This window comes from Sceloporus occidentalis, unplaced genomic scaffold (assembly GCF_023333645.1).
Source record: "Sceloporus occidentalis isolate IW3139 unplaced genomic scaffold, rSceOcc1.0.p SCAF_21, whole genome shotgun sequence".
In the NCBI taxonomy this organism is placed as follows: domain Eukaryota; kingdom Metazoa; phylum Chordata; class Lepidosauria; order Squamata; family Phrynosomatidae; genus Sceloporus; species Sceloporus occidentalis.
In genome coordinates this window covers 12,948,052-12,972,124 of record NW_028317001.1, presented here as the reverse complement: position 1 = coordinate 12,972,124, position 24,073 = coordinate 12,948,052, and the positions used below count along the sequence as shown (strand labels likewise).

Sequence of the window (24,073 nt, the reverse complement as noted above, 5' to 3'; positions counted from 1 at the left end):
GCTGGATCAGGGCCCTTCTTGGGGCCTCTTCCAACTCTATGAGTCTATGATTCGAGAATAAAGTATATACAGCACAGAGGCAGAGTTTGTGTTTACATTCATATATATATAGACTAAGCATAGAATAAAATGTATAAAGTACTGTATAGGGGCAGACTTTGTGTGTGTGTGTGTAAGTACTTTTATAAACCTAAATGTAGATAGAGATCTTTCTAAATCATCTCTCTCTCTCTCTAATCTGGTTTTGGAGCCCAATTTCTGGGAGGGGCTTTTGCGGGCGCCTTTCCCTCAGAGTCTTCTGAGAGTCCTCTCTATGGCTGGACGCCATTTTAGGGCCGGGCGGAAGTGAGGCCTCTTTAGGGCTCTGGCCCCGCCCCTTTCCTCCTCCTTTGTGCCGAAATCGTTGCCTGGCGGAAGTGGGAGGGAAGGGGCTCTGCTTCCGTTTGTCCAAGGAGGAGGAGGAGGAGGAGGAGGTGGAGGTAAGTGGGCCTTTCCCTCTTCTTTTGGGCCTTTGGGGATGATGGGATAGGAGATCATGCCCATAAAAAGACCTCCGACATTTGGGGGAAGGACAGGGGCTGAGTATGGAGGGTAATAGCAATGATAACGATACAGCTGCCGCCTCCCTTTCACCCTGGGCTTCCCTTCTCCTTTCCTGGTTTGCAGACAAAGGCAGCCTTTGGAAGGAAGAAGAGCAGCTGGCCCTCCAGAACCAGAACCAGAGGGACCTTGCCTTGGAAAGTGGGATCTGGGGAGAGGGAGGGAGGGAAGGGGCTGAATAGGGAGAGAGGGCCAGGATCTGAGTGAGGCAGAAGGGAGAGCGAGTGGGCCCTGCCTCCCTCCTCCCTCTTCTGGGCCTTTGGGGGGATGATGGATAGGCGACCCTTCCCAGAAAGAGACCTTGGACGTTCAAAGGGGGCTGAATATGGACAGCAGACTATGAAGGTCCCAAAGGAAGGAAGAGGTCCTCTTGGACCGCATCCCCTAGAATCCCCTGGTCAGAATGGCTCTAAAGAGGGGATTCTGGGTGTTGCATTCATTCCTGAAGAGGATGCATTACTCATCCACTCAGGACTCCTTCCTCTTGGACTGCATCCCCCATCATTCCCTGGTCAGAATGGCTCTAAAGAGGGGATTCTGGGTGTTGCCTTCATCCCTGAAGAGGAGGCATTGCTCTTCCACCCAGGTCTCCTTCTTCTCGGACTGCATCCCCCAGAATCCCCTGGTCAGAATAGCTCTAAAGAGGGGATTCTGGGTGTGGCCATCATCCCTGAAGAGAAGGCATTGCTCCTCCTCTCAGGACCCCTTCCTCTTGGACTGCATCCCCCAGAATCCCTGGAGCTTGGTGCAGAGACAGGGGGATGTCTTAGTGCTCCTTCCTCCTGGATCCTGGGATCTGGACCTTCTTGGAGGGTCTGAGGATTCCCCAAAAGAGACCTCTAGTATCAGAGTTCAGGGAACTGGGCTGGAAAGTCCTAAGGGCCCCCAAAACTGCAGCCTCCCAGAGTCTCTAGGAAAGCCCCCTCTTCCATGGGCAGATGCCCCTGGACACGCTTTGGCTCCCCCTGGTTCATGGGGGGCAGGGAAGGGGCTGCTTGGCACCCAGTGGGTCAAGGGGGTTCTTTGGGAAGGGGAAACTCCTGCACCCCCAAATAGATACGGGTCAGAAGAGGGCTGAGACAGGAGGGGTCCCACTGGGTCCCATGGTCCAGCAGGAAGGAGGGGGGCCTTTTCCAGCCCCCTTTGAGGGTCCCATCTGGGCCCTGGGGCCCCTTCTCCTCTCTGGAGGGACTTTTGGGGAAGCAGAGCCTGACCTGCCCCCTTCCCTTCTTCCTCCCCATAGGAAATCCCAAAGAAAGGAAGAGGAGCTGCGCATTCGGACATCAGAGAATGGCGAAGGAGAAGGAGCTCCCAGGGAAGATGGAGGAAGAACAGTCCCCAGAGAAAGGTAACTGAGAACCCAAGAGAGTTCTTTTTATCCTGGAGAGAAGTGACCAGTGGGGTGTCCAGTGGGGCTGTGTCTTGGGCCCAGGGCAATTCAACACGTTTATCAATGACTAGGAGGACAGAATTGGAGGCATACGCATCAAATTTGCAGAAGATACCAAATTAGGAGTAGTAGCTAATACTCCAGAGGACAGGATCAAGATTCAAAATGACCTGAACAGACTAGAAAGTTGGGCCACAGCTAACAAAATGAACTTCAACAGGGAGAAATGTAAGGTACTCCACTTAGGGCAGAAAAATGAAATGCACAGATATAGGATTATGGGGGACAACTGGCTGAACGATAAACTTATACGTGTGAAAAGGATCAAGGAGTCAAAGTAGACCACAGGTTGAACATGAGTCAACCGTGTGATGCGGCAGCTAACAAGGCCAATACAATTTTAGGTTGCATCAGTAGAAGTACAGTGTCTAGATCAAGGGAAGTAATAGTGCCACTATATTCTGCTTTGGTCATGTCCCACCTGGAATATTGTTTCCAGTTCTGGGCAGCACAATTCAAAAAGGATGTGGAGAAACTGGAGCCATGAGTCCAAAGGCGGGTAACTAAAATGTGAAGGGTCTGGAAACCATGAAGCCCTATGAGGAACAACTTAGGGAGCTGGGGATGTTTAGCATGGAGAAAAGAAGGTTAAGAGGTGATATGAAAGCCCTGTTTAAATATTTGAAGGGATGTCATGTTGAGGAGGGAGCAAACTTGTTTTCTGCTCCTCCAGAGACTAGGACCCAATGGAGCAATGGATGAAAGATTCCATCTCAACATTAGGAGGAACTTCCTGACAGTAAGGGCTGTCTGACAGTGGAATACATTCCATCCTCGGAAATTATGGTGGAGTCACCTTTTTAGAGGTCTATAAACAGAGGTTGGATGGCCATCTGTTGGATATGCTTTGATAGAGATTTCCTGCATGGCAGGGGCTTGGACGGGATGACCCTTGTGGTCTCTTCCACCTCTATGATTCTGTGATTCACTGCCCCATGGCCTTCTCCCTCTGGCCCCTCTCAGTCCCAGGGTGGCCTTAGAGAAAGGGAACTGACCCCCAAGAGAGAGAGAAAGAAAAAGAGGGACCCCCAAGACCCCTTATTCTCTGTGCTATGGCCTTCTCCCTCTGGTCCTCTCAGGCCCCGGTTGGCCTCATAGAAAGGGAACTGACTCCCAAGACAGAGAACAAGGTGACCCCCAATACCCCTTCCTCTCTTCTATTGCCTTCTCCCTCTGGCCCCTCTCAGTCCCAGGTTAGCCTTGGATATAGGGAACTGACCCCAAGATAGAGAGAAAGAAAGAGGGGGACCCTAAGACCCCTTCCTCTCTGCCCCATGGCCTTCTCCCTCTGGCCCCTCTCAGTCCCAGGCTGGCCTTAGAGAAAGGAAATTGACCCCCAAAAGAGAGAGAAAGAGGGGACTCCCAAGACCCCTTCCTCTCTGCCCCATGGCCTTCTCTCTCTGGCCCCTCTCAGTCCCGTGTTGGCCTTACTGAAAGGAAACTGACTCCCAAGAGATAGAGAGAGAGAGAGAGAGAGATAGGGGACCCCCAAGACCCCTTCCTCTCTGCCCCATGGCCTTCTCTCTCTGGCCCCTCTCAGTCCCAGGTTGGCCTCATACAAAGGGAATTGACTCCCAAGAGAGAGAAAAAGGGGACCCCCAAGACACCTTTCTCTCTGCCCCATGGCCTTCTGCCTCTGGTCCCTCTCAGTCCAAGGTTGGCCTTAGAAAAAGGGAACTGACCCCAAGAGTGAGAGAAAAAAAGAGGGGGACCCCTTCCTCTCTGCCCCATGGACCTCTCATTCTGGCCCCTCTCAGTCCCAGGTTGGCCTTAGAGAAAGGGAACTGACCCCCAAGAGAGAAAGAAACAAAGAAAGAGGGCACCCCCAAGACCCCTTCCTCTCTGCCCCATGGCCTTCTACCTCTGGCCCCTCTTAGTCCCAGGTTGGCCTTAGAGAAAGGGAACCGACCCTAAGAGAGAGAAAGAAAGAAAGAAGGGGACCCCTTCCTCTCTGCCCCATGGCCTTCTCCTTCTGGCCCCTCTCAGGCTCAGGCTGGCCTTAGAGAAAGGGAACTGACCCCAAGAGAGAAAAAGAAAGAGGGGAAACCCCAAGACCCCTTCCTCTCTGCCCCATGGCCTTCTCCCTCTGGCCCCTCTCAGGCCCAGGTTGGCCTTAGAGAAAGTGAACTGACCCCAAGAGATAGAGAAAGAAAGAGGGGGATCCCCAAGATCCCTTCCTCTCTGCCCCATGGCCTTCTCCCTCTGGCCCCTCTCACGCCCAGGTTTGACTTAGAGAAAGGGAACTGTCCCCAAGAGTGAGAGAAAGAAAGAGGGGGACCCCTTCCTCTCTGCCCCATGGCCTTCTCCCTCTGGCCCCTCTCAGGCCCAGTTTGGCCTTAGAGAAAGGGAACTGACCCCAAGAGAGAGAAAGAAAGAGGGGGACCCCTTCCTCTCTGCCGCATGGCCTTCTCCCTCTGGTCCCTCTCAGTCCCAGGTTATCCTTAGAGAAAGGGAACTGACCACAAGAGAGAGAAAGAAAGAAGGGGACCCCCAAGACCTCTTCCTCTCTGCCCCATGGCCTTCTCCCTCTGGCCCCTCTCATGCCCAGGTTGTCCTTAGAGAAAGGGAACTGACCACAAGAGAGAGAGAAAGAAAGATGGGGACCCCCAAGACCCCTTCCTCTCTGCCCCATGGCCTTCTTCCTCTGGCCCCTCTCAGTCTCAGGTTGGCCTTAGAGAAAGGGAACTGACCCCCAAGAGAGAAAGAAGGAGGGGACCCCCAAGACCCCTTCCTCTCTGCCCCATGGCCTTCTCCCTCTGGCCCCTCTCAGTCCCAGGCTGGCCTTAGAGAAAGGGAATTGACCCCCAAAAGAGAGAGAAAGAGGGGACTCCCAAGACCCCTTCCTCTCTGCCCCATGGCCTTCTCCCTCTGGCCCCTCTCAGTCCTGTGTTGGCCTTACTGAAAGGAAACTGACTCCCAAGAGATAGATAGATAGAGAGAGAGAGAGAGAGAGAGAGATAGGGGACCCCCAAGACCCCTTCCTCTCTGCCCCATGGCCTTCTCTCTCTGGCCCCTCTCAGTCCCAAGTTGGCCTTATACAAAGGGAACTGACTCCCAAGAGAGAGAAAAAGGGGACCCCCAAGACACCTTTCTCTCTGCCCCATGGCCTTCTGCCTCTGGTCCCTCTCAGTCCAAGGTTGGCCTTAGAAAAAGGGAACTGACCCCAAGAGTGAGAGAAAAAAAGAGGGGGACCCCTTCCTCTCTGCCCCATGGACCTCTCATTCTGGTCCCTCTCAGTCCCAGGTTGGCCTTAGAGAAAGGGAACTGACCCCCAAGAGAGAAAGAAACAAAGAAAGAAAGAGGGCACCCCCAAGACTCCTTCCTCTCTGCCCCATGGCCTTCTCCCTCTGGCCCCTCTCAGTCCCAGGTTGGCGTTAGAGAAAGGGAATTGACCGTAAGAGAGCAGGAAAGAGCATTCATAATATATAGGTTAGCGTTATGTTTTTTGATGTTTCTTAACGTTTTTCTTTTTATTATGAGAATGTATTTTAACTAATTGTAATTTTGTACTTCAGCTCCAAAGGGAGAGGCGGGATACATATAAATTAAATTATTATCATCATCATCATCATCATCATCATCATTATATAAGTGGAACTCACCCCATCCCAAAAATTTTCCTATATCTGCAAAAACTCCAAGCGTAATTGTTGGAAATGTTCTCATTCTGTCCCAGGTTCCTAGTTCCGTTTTTGGTGGAATTCCCCCAGAAACAAAAAAAATACTGGACAGAAATTCATAAAGTTATTATTAACCTTTATTTAAAAAGTGCTGTATAGTTTTAAGAACGGAGTTAAAGATAGAATTATTATTTACTCAATAGACATTTCTATTAGGGATGGAGAGGGAAATGTGGGGAAGGAACACGGAAAGTTTGTTTTCTGTTTACTAACAGAATGTTCTAGAACATTTAGTCCACAAAAGTCGAAAACAGAGACAATTCCAAATAGAAAGCAATGGTTAACAAACATTTATGAAATGCCACAATTGGACAAAAGGACACGTTGAAGGAGGAAAAACAGAGGACAAACTAAAGGGGGGATGTATCTTAACAAACTTTAAGTTATATTCCTACGCTGCAAGCCTTCATTGGCTAGAAGAACGGATTAGTTTGAGGGACGTAAACGTGCTAAACTTGGAATGCTCTGATTTATAATAATAACTTTATTATGGCCATTTGGCCAGCACAAAATAACATCTCAAGCCTTTCAACAGACCAACTAGTAGAAATGGATCTAGCACCTATAAAACATCCTATAAATAAACTATCTTATGCAACAAAAAATACAAACTTAAAAGGAAAGAAGGAACATCAGTATATCCTTAGTCAGTACAAAATTGTTTTGTCAATTTTCCCTAAACCCTTTGGTATACTATCACAGGCTAGACGCAAACCCCATTTACTAACAGTCTTGGAAAAAATATACCCAAATCAAATTACTGTCAATAATATCCTACAGGTTACCTTTTTGTATTTCAATAATTGTCGTGCACGTGCCCTGATCACATTTAGTGAAATTAAATTTGTCACCCTAATATGCAAATGTAAAACTTTACTTTTAAGGGAAAGTATTTTTGTTTCCAGATACTTTACGAACACAGCTCCTCCTCAGCCATTGATAGTACATATACCGACTGTATCTACTATTCTTCCAAACAAAACCCGGAATATAAAAGACCAAACTAAGACTCAATCTGGAAAACGTGATTCAAATAAATCTAACAACGAGAAAGATAGTATACCTTTTAATGCTATTGAATCATCTCACCTTTCAAGTCTTGCAATTACCAAAGAGGAAGAGGAGCTAATTGAATCATTTTCAGGTCTATCCCAGATTACACAAACAGAAATAATAACTAGACTGGAAAAACTAAAGCAATATCTTTTAAATGTGTGCTCAATAAAAGAGCCTCCCTTTGAAATCTGTGAGAAGAGAGATAATAGAAAGACAATTACAGCAGAGATAAACCCATTAACTTGGACTGAAATGAGATATTTGGATAACTTTGAGAATGGCTTATTACATACTAATAGGACCTTTAAAAAAGTAGCATCCAAAACAAAAGGCCTGGTAAGGTCAAATGTGAGCTGTATCCACCCAACCCTTGAAATTATTGAAGAAATATCAATTGACAAAAGTACTAATAATAGTAATGTTTGTCTAACTACAGCAAGTAATAACAATATTAAAACTGATTCAGATGTTCCAGACACACAAATGGTTTTTCCAACTACAACTCAATCTAGTCCCTTTTATACTGTGAGATCAAACATATGAAAACTAAAGGAATGCTCTGATTTAAATTTGTTATTCATACATATCTGTGGTATATAAAACCTAAAGGTAATCCTATTTCTAACCACCACCTAGTAAGAAGATCCCTATTAAAAGTTTGGTACAAAGTGAAGCAACCGTTTTATAATCACATTCCCGCTTGGGTATCCATACAGGAAAAGCATACTATAGAAGAACAAAATGTCAAGATCGACAGTGGTTCAGAGATGGAGATTTAATAAACATAACATCCGAAGGGAAATATGTTGTGAAGGAAATGGAAGAAATCCATAGCAAAGGAGAGATGCAAGATTGGTTTCTATATAACCAACTGAAAAGTCGCTTTAAGATAGATAATGAAACAATTGGCTTGACCATAGAAAAAAACCAGATTGATAAAATAGTGATGGATCAACAAGGGAAATGTATAGCAAAATATTATAAGTTATTAAAAGAGAGAGACCTTGGAAATGAAACCATTAAACATGGTATGATAAGATGGGCACAGGATACCAAAAAGGCCATTACTATAGAAGAATTGGGAAAATCGTGGAAAGGAACTAACAAATTTACGCTGTGCCAAAACGAAGAAGAACTAGAAGGACAACGATGATATCTATGGTCTTATGTAAATAGATGCCTCTGTGTTAAAGTGTTGGTGTGTAGAACTAATATGTAGTGGAGTTATATGTTTGTTTGTTTTTTGTTGTTGTTGTTTTATTTTTTATTTCCTATAGGTTGCTATATGGTTTCTAACTCTTCTTTTCTCTTTATGTTGTTATACTTTATTCTAAATAAAATTTATAAAAATAAAAAAAGGACACGTTGGATGAGGAGGAAACAGAAGAATACAGTGCGCCCTCCTGATACGCGGATTTGAGCATGGCAAACCAGGCCATTGTTCCCAATGATGGCGCCCATGCACACACACCGCCATTGGAAACAAAAGTCCCTCTCTTCCCTTCCCTCCCTGCTTAGAATCATAGAATCATAGAGTTGGAAGAGACCACAAGGGCCATCCAGTCCAACCCCCTGCCATGCAGGAAATCCAAATCAAAGCATCCCCAACAGATGGCCATCTAGCCTCTGCTTAAAGACCTCCAAGGAAGGAGACTCCACTACACTCCTTACTTACCTTTTGCCATGGGAAAGGCCAAGTGCTGGTGCTGGAAGCCTTGAAGCCCCTTCTGCGCTCCCTCCTCACCACTGCCACAGCGGGAAAAGCAGTGGCAGTGCTGGAGGCCAAGCCTCAGCCTCCTTGCCGCCCTCGCAGAAGGGCTTGATGGCAGTGTTAGATGCCTCTTGCCCCCCAACACCACCGCCACTGGGCCTTTCGCATGGCGGTGGCGTGAGGAGGACGAGCAGAAGTGCCAGAGGTCTTCAAGGCATCCAGCACCGTCACCCAGCCTTCTCGCCACCTCCGCCACCACAGAAGGACCGGATACCGGTGTTAGAGGCCAAGAGGTAGCAGTGAGGAGGCCGGGTGGCAGTGCTGGGGGCCTTCAAGGCTTGCCCTCCTTGCGGGAAAGGCCCGGTGGCGGTGGTGACGGGAGCCAAAAGTCCCATTAAATACAATGACATAGCAAAATGGTGTCCCTTATAAAAAATGGAAAATCAAGGTTTGACATTTGAAAATTATACTTATATTTTGATTATTTTCAAGCCGTGGATGCTTGAATCCATGTATAAAAAATCCATGTATAAGAAGGGCCAACTGTAAAAGATATTAAAGTAAAGCAATAAATTCATAAGAGAGATGGAAAAGTGATCCCCGGTCGAAGGAACTCAAACCTTTTTGTTATGTGTATTTTACCAAAAAAAAGGACATGTAAGTTTTCTGTCTCGCTGGACATGTCTGATGTTGGTATGTGGTTATTTATGTTGGACTGAATGTCAATAAAAATACAATTTTAAAAAAATATTTGCAGGAAAGAAGAGTCTCATATTCTAAACAGAAGTAAATCAGAATGGGGAGATTGGCAGGGAATATTAAAGAAACAAAGATAAAAGTAAATAAAAATTTGGATCATAACCAAGTCTATTTGGAGTTATTGAGAAAAGGAAGTGATTATAGATGGAGATTAGATGAATTGTTAATTATGGAAAATTTATTTGTATATAGTGATTATGTAAAACTTAATAAAGATTATTAAAAACAAGAAAAACAAAAGAAAAAAGGACAGAAAAAGAAATTAGGGAACAAATAAAATTTTACTTTAAGGAAAATCTGGAAAAAGACACTAATATGAAAATTGTTTGGGATGCAGCTAAGGCAGTAATAAGGGGCCATTTGATAAAGAAAAAAGCGGGGGGAAAAGAAAAAGGAACAAAATGGGATAAAAACAATTTTGGAAAAAAATACAAAGAAAGCAAAAAGAACAAATAGAACACCCATCAACTCAATATAAAAATGACAGATGAAATTGTTAAAAAAATGAAATTTACACAACAAAGACAGTTTGAATATGGAACTAAGGCAGGGAAATTTTTTGCATATAAAGTTTAAAAAATGAGAGAAGAAAGACAAATCATGGCATTAAGAGAAAATCAAAAGGTAATAACGGAACAATTCAAAATCAGGGAAATATTTCATAGATACTACCAAAATTTATATAGGAAAGAAGATGGGAGCAAAAGAAAACAGGAAAATTTAGAAGAATATATAGAGAAAATAGAAAGAATCGACATGGAAAAAGAAATCAAAGAGAAATTGAATCAAACAATCACGAAGGATGAAATAAGAGAAGCAATCAGGAAAGGGAGGAAAGGTAAAGCTCCTGGTCCAGATGGATATACATTATATTTCTACAAAATCTTTGAAAGTGAATTATTAGAACCCCTTGAAAAAGTGTTTAATAAAATATTAACAGAAGGTATTCCCAACTCATGGAAAGAGGTGAATATAACTTTAATACCTAAGGAAGGAAAAGAATTGGATTGCCCACAAAATTATAGGCCTATTTCGCTACTGAACACGGATTATAAAATATTTACGACCATTCTAGCAGAAAGAATTAAAATAATCTTAAAAGATTGGATAAAAGAAGACCAGTGTGGTATTTTACCAGGTAGACAAATTAAACAAAATACAAGCATCATAATTGATCTAATTGAATATTATGACAAAAACCCAAGCAAAGAAGTAGCACTGTTATTCCTAGATGCAGAGAAAGATTTTGATAATTTGGATTGGGATTTTATGTTAAAAGTATTAAAAAAAAGTAGACTTAGGAAACAACATCACAAAATGGATAGAAGAATTATATAAGGCTCAATCGGCCCGAATTATAGTTAATGGAATTAGAACAAAATAATGTATAATAAATAAAGGAACAAGACAGGGATGCCCAGTATCACCTTTACTATTCATAACATGTTTGGAGATACTCTGTAATAAAATTAGAGAAGAAAAATCAATACGAGGAACGAAATTAAAGGTAGGGAGATAAAAGTAAGGGCGTACGCAGATGATGTGGTACTGGTGGTAGAGGACCCTATAGAAAATATACCTAAAGTTTTTAAAATATTAAATGAATTTGGAGATCAGGCGGGATTAAAAATAAATAAAGAAAAATCGGCTAGAATTACGTGCAATGTGACAAAAAAGAAACAAGAAACACTTCAGGGGAAAATAGGAATTAGGATACAAAAAAAGTGAAATATTACTAAGAAAAATAGTGATTTATTTGATAGCAATTATAAAAAGGGTTGGCAGGAAATAAAGAAAAATTTGGAAAAATGGGACAAATTGCAACTATCATTATTAGGGAAAATAGCATTAATTAAGATGTCCATCCTACCCAAAATCTTATTCTTATTTCAAAATTTGCCAATAATTTACAATGATGGAATCTTTACAACATGGGAAAGGGATTTAAAGAGATTCATGTGGGCCAGAAGGAAGGCAAGGATTAAGTGGACAACATTAATGGATGACAAAGAAAGAGGGGGATTAGGAATGCCGAATTTGAAATTATATTTTCATGCATGTTGTCTGGAATGGATTATCAATTGGATTGATTTAAAAGATGAACAATTATTAAATTTAAAGGGATTCATTTTAAGATATGGGTGGCATGCATATATGTGGTGGGGTAAGGTAGAATTAAATAAAGAGTTTAAAGAACATATACTAAGGAAAACGTTATGGAAAGTATGGATGAAATATAAGGAAAAAATATATAGAGCATTGCCAGATTGGACCTCCCCACACGAAGCAATATTAAAGAAAGGCAGAATAGAAGGGAAAGATTGTTTGAGATATAAAGATCTTTTAAAGATATCGGAAGGGAAATTAATAATGAAATCAAGAGAGGAAATGATTAGAGAAGGATATAATATAAATTGGTATTTATACTATCAATTAACAGAAAGATATAAAGCAGATGTAAAGCAATTCGGATTAATACAAAAGAAGACGGAAATGGATTTGATATTATTAGATAAAGGGAGGAAGAAAATAGAAAAAAATTATAAATTAATACTAAAACTGGAACTAGAACATGAACAAATAAAACATTGTATGGTGCAGTGGGTGCAAAATATAAAATTTGTATTGTATATTTTGCACCCACTGTACCATAGAATGTGAAAAGTATACAATTTGATGCATGGAAAAGAGCCTGAGGACAAGATTTAAAATTCACATTATGCTCAGATATAAAAGAAAACTTTTTTAAAATGATGTATAGGTGGTATAGAACTCCAAATAGATTGGCAAAGATATACAAAGATGGTAAAGGAAATCGCTGGGGGTGCGATCAAAGTGTGAGAAGTCTCTTTCATATGTGGTGGACATGTCCTATGATAAAGAAATTCTGGATTGAAGTACCTAAGAGAATCAGGACAATAATACAAATGAACTTCCCCCTTATACCGGAAATGTGTTTATTAAACATAGTAGAAAATAAGACTCTAAGACAAAAGTTAAAACCACTTTTATATTTAATAACCACCGTCAGAATTACAATAGCTAAATATTGGAGAAACAGAGAAGTACCTAAAATTGAAAATTGGTTGGAAGTAAAGTAACTGAGATGGATACAATTACTATGAAACTAAAAGAAGAAATATCAGAAGAGGAAAATCAAATATGGGTAAGAGTAAGAGAAGGAGGAAGGCTATACCGATTCTGTGTTGTAAGCTGTAGAGATACGGAAAGGTGTACATTCTTAGTATATAAGCCAGAGAGGAATGGAGGAAGGTGAGATAAAGGTGAAGGGAAACATACTTTTTGAGGAATGTGGGTCGCATAGCTAAAATAGAAGCAGCACTCAAAAATAGATAGAAGAAAGGAAAGGGGGGTGAGGGGGTTAATAGAATGGAATATGGAATGTATAAAGTATAGAGAATTGTACCCCTTTTTTATTCTGTAAATATTCAATAAAGATTATTTAAAAAAAGAATGGGGAGATGATAAAATAAAGAAAGTAATTCAGATTGATTCTGTGCTTGGCTCCTAATTAGTTCTCCTTTTCCTGAAGCAGGTAATGAGCAGCAGAGAGAGAACTATGAGGAGCCACCTGCGACATCAATGAAAATTATGGAGCCTTTCATGGAAAAAGAGGAGTTTGGAAATGAAAAGGAACTGAAAAGAAAAAGGGGGAAACAAAGGCAAAACGAGAAGAACAACTCCTCTGCCTCTCAGGGTGCCGAATTTCCTGAACAACTGACTTTATATTCAGACCAAGATGAATGTCTTGCCTGTGGGAGAATGTGCAAATGCAAATCACAATTAAACACACACTTCAGCGTTCCCATGGGAGAGAGACCATACAAATGCATGGAATGTGGAAAGAGCTTCAATCAGAGTGAAAACCTACGTTCACATCAAAGGACCCACACAGGAGAGAGACCATACAAATGCATGGAATGTGGGAAAAGCTTCAATCGGAGTGATAGTCTACGTTCACATCAAAGGACCCACACAGTGGAGAAACCATACAAATGCATGGAAAGTAAGAAGAGCTTCAGTGACAGTGGAAGTCTATGTAAACATCAAAGAACCCACACAGGGGAGAAACCATATAAATGTGTAGAATGTGGGAAGAGCTTCAATCGGAGTGATAGTCTACGTTCCCATCAGAAGACCCACACAGGGGAGAAATCATATAAATGCATGGAATGTGGAAAGAGTTTCAGCAACAGTGGAACTCTATGTAAACATAAAAAAACTCACACAGGGGAGAAACCATATAAATGTGTAGAATGTGGGAAGAGCTTCAGTGACAGTGGAACTCTACGTAATCATCAAAGAACCCACACAGGGGTCAAACCATATAAATGCATGGAATGTGGGAAGAGCTTCAGTCAGAGTGGACATCTACATTTACATCAAAGAACCCACACAGGGGAGAAACCATATAAATGCATGGAATGTGGGAAGAGCTTCAGTGACAGTGGAACTCTACGTTTACATCAAAGAATTCACACCGGGGAGAAACCATATAAATGTGTAGAATGTGGGAAGAGTTTTATTGAAAGTGGAAAATTACGTTTACATCAAAGAACCCACACAGGGGAGAAACCATATAAATGTGTAGAATGTGGGAAGAGCTTCAGTCGGAGTGATAGTCTACATTCCCATCAGAAGACCCACACAGGGGAGAAATCATATAAATGCATGGAATGTGGAAAGAGTTTCAGCAACAGTGGAACTCTATGTAAACATCAAAGAACCCACACAGGGGAGAAACCATATAAATGTGTAGAATGTGGGAAGAGCTTCAGTCAGAGTGGACATCTACATAAACATCAAAAAACTCACACAGGGGAGAAACCATATAAATGCATGGAATGTGGGAAGAGCTTCAGTGACAGGGGAACTCTACGTTTACATCAAAGAATTCACACCGGGGAGAAACCATATAAATGCATGGAATGTGGGAAGAGCTTCAGTGACAGTGGAACTCTACGTTTACATCAAAGAACCCACACAGGTGAGAAACCATATAAATGCATGGAATGTGGGAAGAGCTTTAGTCAGAGAGGACATCTACATCTACATCAAAGAACCCACACAGGGAAGAAACCATATAAATGCATGGAATGTGGGAAGAGTTTTATTGAAAGTGGAAAATTACGTTTACATCAAAGAACCCACACAGGGGAGAAACCATATAAATGCATGGAATGTGGGAAGAGCTTCAGTCAGAGTGGGAGTCTACGTTCACATCAAAGATCCCACACAGGAGAGAAACCATATCAATGCATGGAATGTGGGAAGAGCTTCAGTGAGAGTGGAAATCTACATCTACATCAAAGAACCCACACAGGGGAGAAACCATATAAATGCATGGAATGTGGGAAGAGCTTCAGCGACAGAGGAACTCTATGTAAACATCAAAGAACCCACACAGGTGAGAAACCATATAAATGTATGGAATGCGGGAAGAGCTTCAGTGTTAGTGGAAATCTACATAAACATCAAAGAATCCACACAGGTGAGAAACCATATAAATGTATGGAATGCGGGAAGAGCTTCAGTCAGAATGGAGATCTACATAAACATCAAAAAACCCACACAGGGGAGAAACCATATAAATGTGTAGAATGTGGGAAGAGTTTCATTGAATGTGGAAAATTACGTTTACATCAAAGAACCCACACAGGTGAGAAACCATATAAATGCATGGAATGTGGGAAGAGCTTTAGTCAGAGAGGACATCTACATCTACATCAAAGAACCCACACAGGGGAGAAACCATATAAATGCATGGAATGTGGGAAGAGTTTTATTGAAAGTGGAAAATTACGTTTACATCAAAGAACCCACACAGGGGAGAAACCATATAAATGCATGGAATGTGGGAAGAGCTTCAGCGACAGAGGAACTCTATGTAAACATCAAAGAACCCACACAGGGGAGAAACCATATAAATGTATGGAATGCGGGAAGAGTTTTATTGAAAGTGGAAAATTACGTTTACATCAAAGAACCCACACAGGGGAGAAACCATATAAATGTATGGAATGCGGGAAGAGTTTTATTGAAAGTGGAAAATTACGTTTACATCAAAGAATCCACACAGGGGAGAAACCATATAAATGTATGGAATGCGGGAAGAGCTTCAGTCAGAATGGAGATCTACATAAACATCAAAAAACCCACACAGGGGAGAAACCATATAAATGTATGGAATGCGGGAAGAGCTTCAGTCAGAATGGAGATCTACATAAACATCAAAAAACCCACACAGGGGAGAAACCATATAAATGTGTAGAATGTGGGAAGAGTTTCATTGAATGTGGAAAATTACGTTTACATCAAAGAACCCACACAGGGGAGAAACCATATAAATGCATGGAATGTGGGAAGAGCTACAGTCTGAATGATAGGCTGTGTTCACATCAAAGAAGCCACATGGGGAAAACCTTATAAATGTATGAAATGCCAAAAGAGCTTTTCTGGGAAAAGATTAGAACATGAAGGGTTTAAACTATAATGGCTGACATATTATCAGATAAGGGGAAGAGAGAGGATATGAAGAGCTGACAGTACCGGTGTGTGTGTGTGTGTCATAATTTTAAAGTTTTTATGCACTGATGGTAGTCATTTGATAGGTAAAATGTATAAATTGCTACTTATGTTTGAAAATGAAGAAGAGCAGGTATCATTAATTGGACTAAATTAATCGGGACTTAATATTCAAATTGATCAAATGAGAAAGGTACAAGGAAAACCTGTACAGAATTATGTTTATACGGGCAAATTTCTTGTGCATAAATTAGATAGATAGATGATAGATAGATAGATAGATAGATAGATAGATAGATAGATAAGTTTATTTTTGGATAGCATATACCATTACAAAAAAAGTTGTTCATATAAAAACATACAAAATATAAGCAACAACTACATTGTATAATGTACATTGCATTGCAGGGTTAAAATTGTCTTTTGAAAACAACAACAGCAACATGTAAGATGGGTCTAAAGAGGCATAAGGGGCCAGATACAATAAAGCTCTATAACATTGGTTTACAGAACTGAGGATATTCAAGAATAGTTGGGCTTCAAAACTATCCTGTGACGCAACCATCGTCTTTATAGAACTTCCTCCTTAACACTGAAGCTTTAAAGGCATAACAGGCTACTTTTTCAGAAATGCTTGTTTCAGTATCCCCTAATAAGAGAGTGATCAGATATGAGTCAGAGTTGTTTGATACGTTTACATTGTCTTTGTATAAAGCATTTCTTATATCTTTATAAATTGGGCACTCTAATATGTAATGACTTAGATCTTCAACTGAGTTGGAGCCACATTGACAGACTCTTTCTTCCCAGATGGTCCTTTGATAATGCCTTTGCACCACAGCTGTGATCATTGATTGACAATGTAAGGCTGTGAAGGCATATCTCTGTTTGAAATTAGTTATATTAGATGTTGTGGATAACTTATTTGGGAGGGGAGTTTGGTATACCAAGGAGCACATTTTGATAGGCCAACAGAAGTGCAATCTAACTGAAAGTCGTGTTTCAAAATATGGGACTTCATATATTTTACAGCTTTATCATAATTTAAAGAGCACAAAGAGTCCTTTGAGAACCCATACAAATCAATAAGTTGCAGGATTTCTTGATTCCAAGATCTAAGTGTTTTGTTTTCAAATTTCAACATTTCTTTGAAAGCAATCAATACAAGGGCTAGTCCTATCCAATTAGTAAGTTTGAGCCAGTATTTAATGGCTTGAACCTGAGTTATAGCCTTAACAGTACGGAGACCACCTTCCAACCGAAGGATAGCGGTCTCGGTTCCTTTGGGAAGACCTAAAATTGCTCGCAAGTAATTATTTTGGACTGTTTCCGAGTTAGATTTTATGTTAGTCCCCCAAATTTCAGCCCCATAACGCAACTGAGCTATAACTTTAGCCTCAAAGATTTTAATGGCCGGAGGGAACTGTTTACCACTTCTGTTCCAGTAGAATCTTAATAGAGAGTTGGCTGTATTAATAGCAACTGTTTTTGTATTTTCAAAATGACAACTCCAAGATCCAGTTGAGGAAAAATTTAGTCCTAAATATTTGAAGGACTTCACTTGTTCTATAAGTCGCCCATCAATTCACCATGTATGTTTTATATGCCTATTATCAAAAGCTAATATTTTTGTTTTCTTGTGATTGATTTTCAGCTTGTCTTGTGTAGCTAATTGACTGAAAGCCTTCAACAATGTCCTTAAACCTTGCTGTGTTTGTGAAAATAAAATAGTATCATCTGCATACATGAGAACTGATATTTTCCTGGGTCCCAATTTAGGGGGTACATAGTTGTCGAAATAGATAAAATCATGATGGAAAAAATAGGTAAACACATTTCCAAGTATTATAAACTATTAAAAGAAAGAGATCTAGAAGATGAAATTAAACACAGCATGGTAAGATGGGCACGTGATACAAATAAAACTATAACTATAGAGGAATGGGAAAAATCATGGAAAGGAACAAATAAATTCACTCTGTGCCAAAACTTATAAAGAAAATTATATCAAAATGTTATACAGGTGGTATCTAACCCCCCAAAAACCCACCAGATATACAAAACTGGCAATACTAAGTGCTGGAAATGCGGGGAACCCGAGGGAAGCTTCTTTCATATTGGTGGACATGCATTAAAGCTAAAGGATTCTGGCAAAGGATTCAAGGAACCATCCAAAACATTCTGGATATAAATATTCCCTTTGAACCAAATTTATTTTTACTAAACATGACACACAACATAAAGTCAGTAAAATACAATATAATTGTTTTATATATGGTCTCATGTGCAAGGATCTTATTTGCTCAAGTTTGGAAATGTACAATTAATCCTTCTATCGAAGATTGGTTGATTAAGAAATATGAAGCTAGAAATATGGATGTAGTATCTGCCTTACTAAGAGGGAAATCAAAAGAAGATTTGGAAATGGAATGGAGTTGTCTTAAAACATTTGAAGAAAAGGTGATAACATTCTATTAAATTAATAGTTAATATTTGGTCGATATTTGGTAATTTAAATACTATCATGGGAATATCTCAGTGTAATAAACATTTTTGAACATAAAAAAGGAAGACTCACATCATTGTTGTGGGGAGCACCACACACCGAGTTGTATAGCCACCTTCTGTGCTGCTCCTGGCCTTTCTGCAGTGGAGCCATTGACAGTTTGAGGGTGGCGACACGCTCCAACGCTGCAATGGTCAAAGGAAGTGTTTAGACTTTGCTTGTTGTTTCTTGCTCCCTTCACCCTTACATGTAAGGGCCATTCAGACTATGTTTTACCCCACTTCCCAAACCGGTTTAAAAGTTGGAAGTTCACACTTGCCCCAATTTTAACACAACTTGATCAGGGGCTTGTGCAAGAGATCCAGGGCAAATCCGCTTTAGCACGGTTTTTCTGAAAGCAGACTATTGACCCTTTCTTTTTGAAAACAACTGGCTCTTCCCTGCTGCCGGCAAATATGAACCCAGTCATGATCGGGTCAAGTTCATGGGGTAGATTACCCCGATTGAGGTAAAGTTTAGTAGGAACTTGTTTCTGGGGAGATTCGATATGGGGGCACCTGGATCTGCCCAGTTCTGTCCAGGGCAAATGAGGGAGTGGGAATGGGGCCTTTGTGAAGGTGGGGGGACTGGCCTTCCTGGTGCTGGGCCTCCGGGTGAGCCATGCATTGGGCAAGGAGTCCCTCTCCTCATCGCCTGCAGCCTCTGGTTCCGCTGGAGGCAGGGCCTCTTCTCCAGCATCACCTGGAACAACGGACCAGAACAATGGACAACAACAGATGCATGTGTGCATATATGTATATATGTGGAGGCATCTCTATCTAAGAGCACTCAGACTTATACCTTTATGGGCCTACAGATAGATAGATAGATAGATAGATAGATAGATAGATAGATAGTTTCAAGTCTATAGATGTTGCATACAACACCCATAGATACATCTATACATACCCATAGATATCTGTCTGAAAGTCTGCATGTCTATACACATGTAATATATATATATATATATATATATAGAGAGAGAGAGAGAGAGAGAGAGAGAGAGAGAGATGCAAGCACATGTACACATACATGTTGGATCATATATATATATATATATATATATATATACACACACACACACACACACACATTTATATGTACTCTTCTACTTGCGTACAATTTAAACCTAAGCAAATGCATGGAGAAATATGTGGGTATCCATGCATGGACATGGATGCACTTGGGCATGTATACACATCTCACATTCTGGTCAACCTCAGCATGTATATATAATTCTAACTGTGTATATGTTTACTTCCGATCATAACAGCATAACTGCCCTGCAATTACTGTAATTGGAATTTTTATAGTTTGTGATGTTTTTATGACATGTATTTTCCACATGATTGCCTCCTGAGGACACTCTGAGGGCTGCCATTGGCTGGAATCCCTGTCCCTCCCACCATCCCTGGCCCTGATTGGATGGAATCCCTGTCCCTCCCACCATCCCTGGCCCTGATTGGATGGAATCCCTGTCCCTCCCACCATCCCTGGCCCTGATTGGCTGGAATCCCTGTCCCTCCCACCATCCCTGGCCCTGATTGGATGGAATCCCTGTCCCTCCCACCATCCCTGGCCCTGATTGGCATGAATCCCAGTCTCTCCCACCATCCCTGGCCCTGATTGGCTGGAATCCCTGTCCCTCCCACCATCCCTGGCCCTGATTGGCTGGAATCCCTGTCCCTCCCACCATCCCTGGCCCTGATTGGCTGGAATCCCTGTCCCTCCCACTATCCCTGGCCCTGATTGGCTGGAATCCCTGTCCCTCCCACTATCCCTGGCCCTGATTGGCTGGAATCCCCATCCCTCCCACCATCCCTGGCCTTGATTTGCTAGAAGACTCTTCCCTCCCAACATCCTTGGCCCTGATTGGCTAGAACCCCAGTCCCAGCCTCCTTGTTGTCTGGCAGCCATTTTGTGCTGCTTGTGACTGTGGGGAATATTGTTCCAGAGCCTTCTCTGAGGCCTGAGTTGATCAGAGGCTTCTCTTTCTCTCCTGAGGCTCCAGAGAGAGAAGGAGGCCAGGCTCCTTGGGCCAAAAGGAAGGAAGTGTGTCTTTTGTGTCTCTTTTCTGAGAGGGTTTTCTTATTACAAAGCTCTGCTCCTTCTGGGGAACATGAGTTTTAAAAGGGATCAGAAATGGGGAGGATAGTTTTAATACAAGCCTTCTTCTTCTTCTTCTTCACAAACATTGGGCTTTGGCTTCTAAGAGGAGGCTTCTCCCCCCAAAAAGTATAGTTCAATCTGTTTTTCCAAGTGTATTCCCAATGGTCTAATTCAATTGCAAAACCAATGTTTTGAGACCATCTGATCATAGTTTCTTTAATAACATTCTCTTGTGTACAGATTTTAAGAATACAATTATAAAGTCTTGCTAACAAGGCATCTTTATTCGACATTATTTCTTGTTCTAGATCAGATTCTGATTTGGCAATACCGGATTGTTTTTTATCCATTAGGAAGAACTCTCTTAATTGTCTGTAAAAGAACCATGAAAGATCACAGCCCTGATCATTAGGATCTTATTTAAGATGAATGTACTCCCCAAAATGATTTTCATCTTTCAGAGCTTACCTATTATAATTAGTGATGTCCCATTCAAACAATGGGAGAGAGATCTATCTAAATTTATTTGGAATGGGAAAAAGCCCAGAATTAAATGAAAATATTGTATGATTCGGTGAATATGGGGGGAATGGCACTTCCAAATTTAAAATGGTACTACCAAGCATGCTCTTTAGATTGGGTTCTGGATTGGGTAAGGTTAGAAAAATTTGAATTAAAATTTGGCTTACATGGATACTTAATCTATGACGAAATAAAATTAGATAAAAATTTTAATAATCATATTATCAAAACATCTTTATTACGGATCTGGCAAAACTTTAAGAGAAAGTGGTGTCCTAAATCCCCTTATGGGCATCAATGAACGAGGCTATGTTTGGAAGGGAGCAATATAAAAAGGATGATTGAGTGACTTACAATGATATTACTAAAATGGTTGAGGGAAATAGGACTATGAAAACACAGGAGGAATTACAAGATGAGGATATTATTAGTAACTGGTTTGCCTACAGACAAATCCGGGAACGCTTTCTAGTGGATAAAAAAGAGGAAGGAATGGGGAGGGTGACCTAAATCTAGAAAAGATTATAAAAGACCCAAAAAACCAAATTTCAAATTTATATAAATTAATATTGGAATATGAATTAGAATCTGAAACAGTAAAAGAATTCATGATTAAATGGGCCAAAGATATAAATGAAACAATACAATTGGATGAATGGGAAAATCTTTGGAGGGGAAAAGTCAAAAATATGATAAGTGTTGACGTAAAAGAAAACATATCTAAGTCCATGTATCGGTGGTACTTTACCCCACTTAGATTGGCAAAAATGTTTAAAAAAATAAAAATTTGTGTTGGAAATGTAACAAAGAGACAGGTAGCTATTTACATATTTGGTGGAATTGTCCGACAGCGAAACAATTTTGGAAAAAGATACATATCAAAATGAAAAAAAAATTGGATTAAAGGGAAGACCGACCGTTAAATTTTACCTCTTAAATATATTTGACATCAAGGAATACGGTAAAGAAATACATGAAAAAGTATTATTGTACGCTTTGGCCGCAGCTAGAACTATATCCGCGAAGAATTGGAAGAAAGAGGAAAGTCCTGGAGTAGAGGAATGGAGATGGAAAATGTTAGATTTGTTTGAGACGGATAAACTGACACATTTGGTTAAAGACAAAAATATGGAAGAATTTAATGATGAATGGGATATTTGGAAGTCATATCTGATTAGTGTGAAAGAGGATAAAATGTCTACTATAATAGAAACATAAGAAAAAGAATTAATAGCAGTGGAAATGTAAAACCAATACTATTGACTTTTAGAACGTAGAACGTATAGAAACTGTTTAGAAAAAGGGGTGCAAGTCATAAGTAAGAGTGGAAATGTTTAAGGATGGATAAGCTAATAATAACAGGGGAAAGTAGAAAACACTAATGTATTAGGATGTTTGAGTAAGATATTTCTTTTTTATATAGGATTTAATAGGGGAAAAGGGTTTTTGTAGAGTCCAGTTGAAATAATTAAGATAATAAAGAACGAACGAGATAAGTCAGTAATCTAGGAAGTAAACAACTTTATTAAGAACTGAAGAAAAATATTTTATAGGATGTAGTGGAATGTATTTTAATTAATGTGAATAAGATTGTATTGTACTTTTTTTCTTTTAGAATGTTTAATAAAATTTATATTAAAAAAAGAAGAAGAAAAGAGACACAAAAGACACACAAAGAGACACACTTCCTCCCTTTTGGCCCAAGGAGCCTGGCCTCCTTCTGACTCTGGAGCCTCAGGAGAGAAAGAGAAGCCTCTGTTCAACTGAGGCCTCAGAGAAGGTTCTGGAACATTATTCCCCGCAGTTACAAGCAGCACAAAATGGCTGCCAGAACACAAAATGGCTGCCAGAACACAAAATATGAGTCTGTGGCAGGGGGCGGGGTCTTCCAGGTCCTCTGCCCCCATTGGCCAGCCTCAAAAACAGGCGGAGCTTCTGCTTCTCTATTTAGCTCTGCTTGCGGAAGAGAGAGCAGCAGAGTTTTAGAGGGAGAAAGAGATAGACAGACAGACAGGAAGGAGAGAGAGAGGGGGGGGAGGAGTGAAGCAACAGCAGAGAGACAAGGCCTGGAACTACTAGGATTTACTGCTGCCCTGAGGTCTGGCTGGGCCTGGCTTGGTTCTACTGCTGCTGCTGCTTTTCTTTGGCCACACTGCCATTAAGGAGGGGAGGAAGGAGGCCCAGCAGTCCTTCTAGGCATGGCCCACTCTCTCTGAAGGTGGGAGAGTGGGACTCCCCAAAGGGATTTCAATGCTTTTAATGGTGGCTCTCATGCAGTAGCAAAGATGATGATGATGATGATGATGATGATGATGATATTATCAGGTCTGGGGGAGGGATGGAGCTGCTGCCTTAATCATCATTAGTGCCACCATCACTAGGCATTCTTGCTTTGCACCACTGTAATGGCCATGGCTCAGTGCTATGGAACTCTGGGAATGTTCTTTTGGTTTGGCATTTTAGGTGTTCTTAAGGTTTGGAAATCCTGTTTGGGGTCCCTTCCGACTTTGGGGCCCTTTCGTCCTCCATTTTGGGTTCCCAGAAGGCCAGAACTGCCAAGCGCTGAGGCAGAGGCAGCCATTTTGTGTTCCAGTGGCCATTTTGTGCTTCTTGTGACTGTAGGGAATAATGTTCTGGAACCTTCTCTGAGGCCTCAGTTGAAAAGAGGCTTCTCTTTCTCTCCTGAGGCTCCAGAGAGAGAAGGAGGTCAGGCTCCTTGGGCCAGAAGGGAAGAAGTGTGTCCCTTTGCCTCTGGCCCTCCATTTTGGGGCGAAGGAAGGGAGGGAGGGAGGGAGGGAGGGACCTGTGGGGGTCTGAGGAAGGGGAGACAGGGACTTAGGGCCAGTGGGGAGGCTGTCCATTGGGGGCTGGGAGAGAGAGGTGGAGAAAGAGACCCTCCTTTGGGCCCTAGCTGGGGAGGGTCCCACTGGTCCTTTCCTCCCCCTTTGGGAAAGGAGACCTCCTCAGCCCCCTGGACTCCTGCCACTCATTCCTAGGGCTGGGACTCAGAGGGGTTTCTTAGGCATTGTCACCTTCTGCTCTCCATGGCCATTGGCACTGACCTTTTCCCATTGCCTTCCCTCCCTCAGCCCTTG

At 41.5% G+C, this 24,073-nt stretch overlaps 1 protein-coding gene across 1 annotated transcript; it reads left to right on the top strand.

The window, feature by feature from the left end:
- The first annotated feature begins 453 nt into the window (after positions 1-453).
- Positions 454-17,515, top strand: LOC149301628 (uncharacterized). Its single transcript, XM_089484130.1, has 3 exons — positions 454-479; positions 1,844-1,948; positions 12,810-17,515. The coding sequence occupies exons 2-3, from the start codon at positions 1,891-1,893 to the stop codon at positions 15,704-15,706; spliced, it is 2,955 nt and encodes a 984-aa protein (XP_089340256.1). The 5' UTR covers positions 454-479; positions 1,844-1,890; the 3' UTR covers positions 15,707-17,515.
- Positions 17,516-24,073: the final 6,558 nt, after the last annotated feature.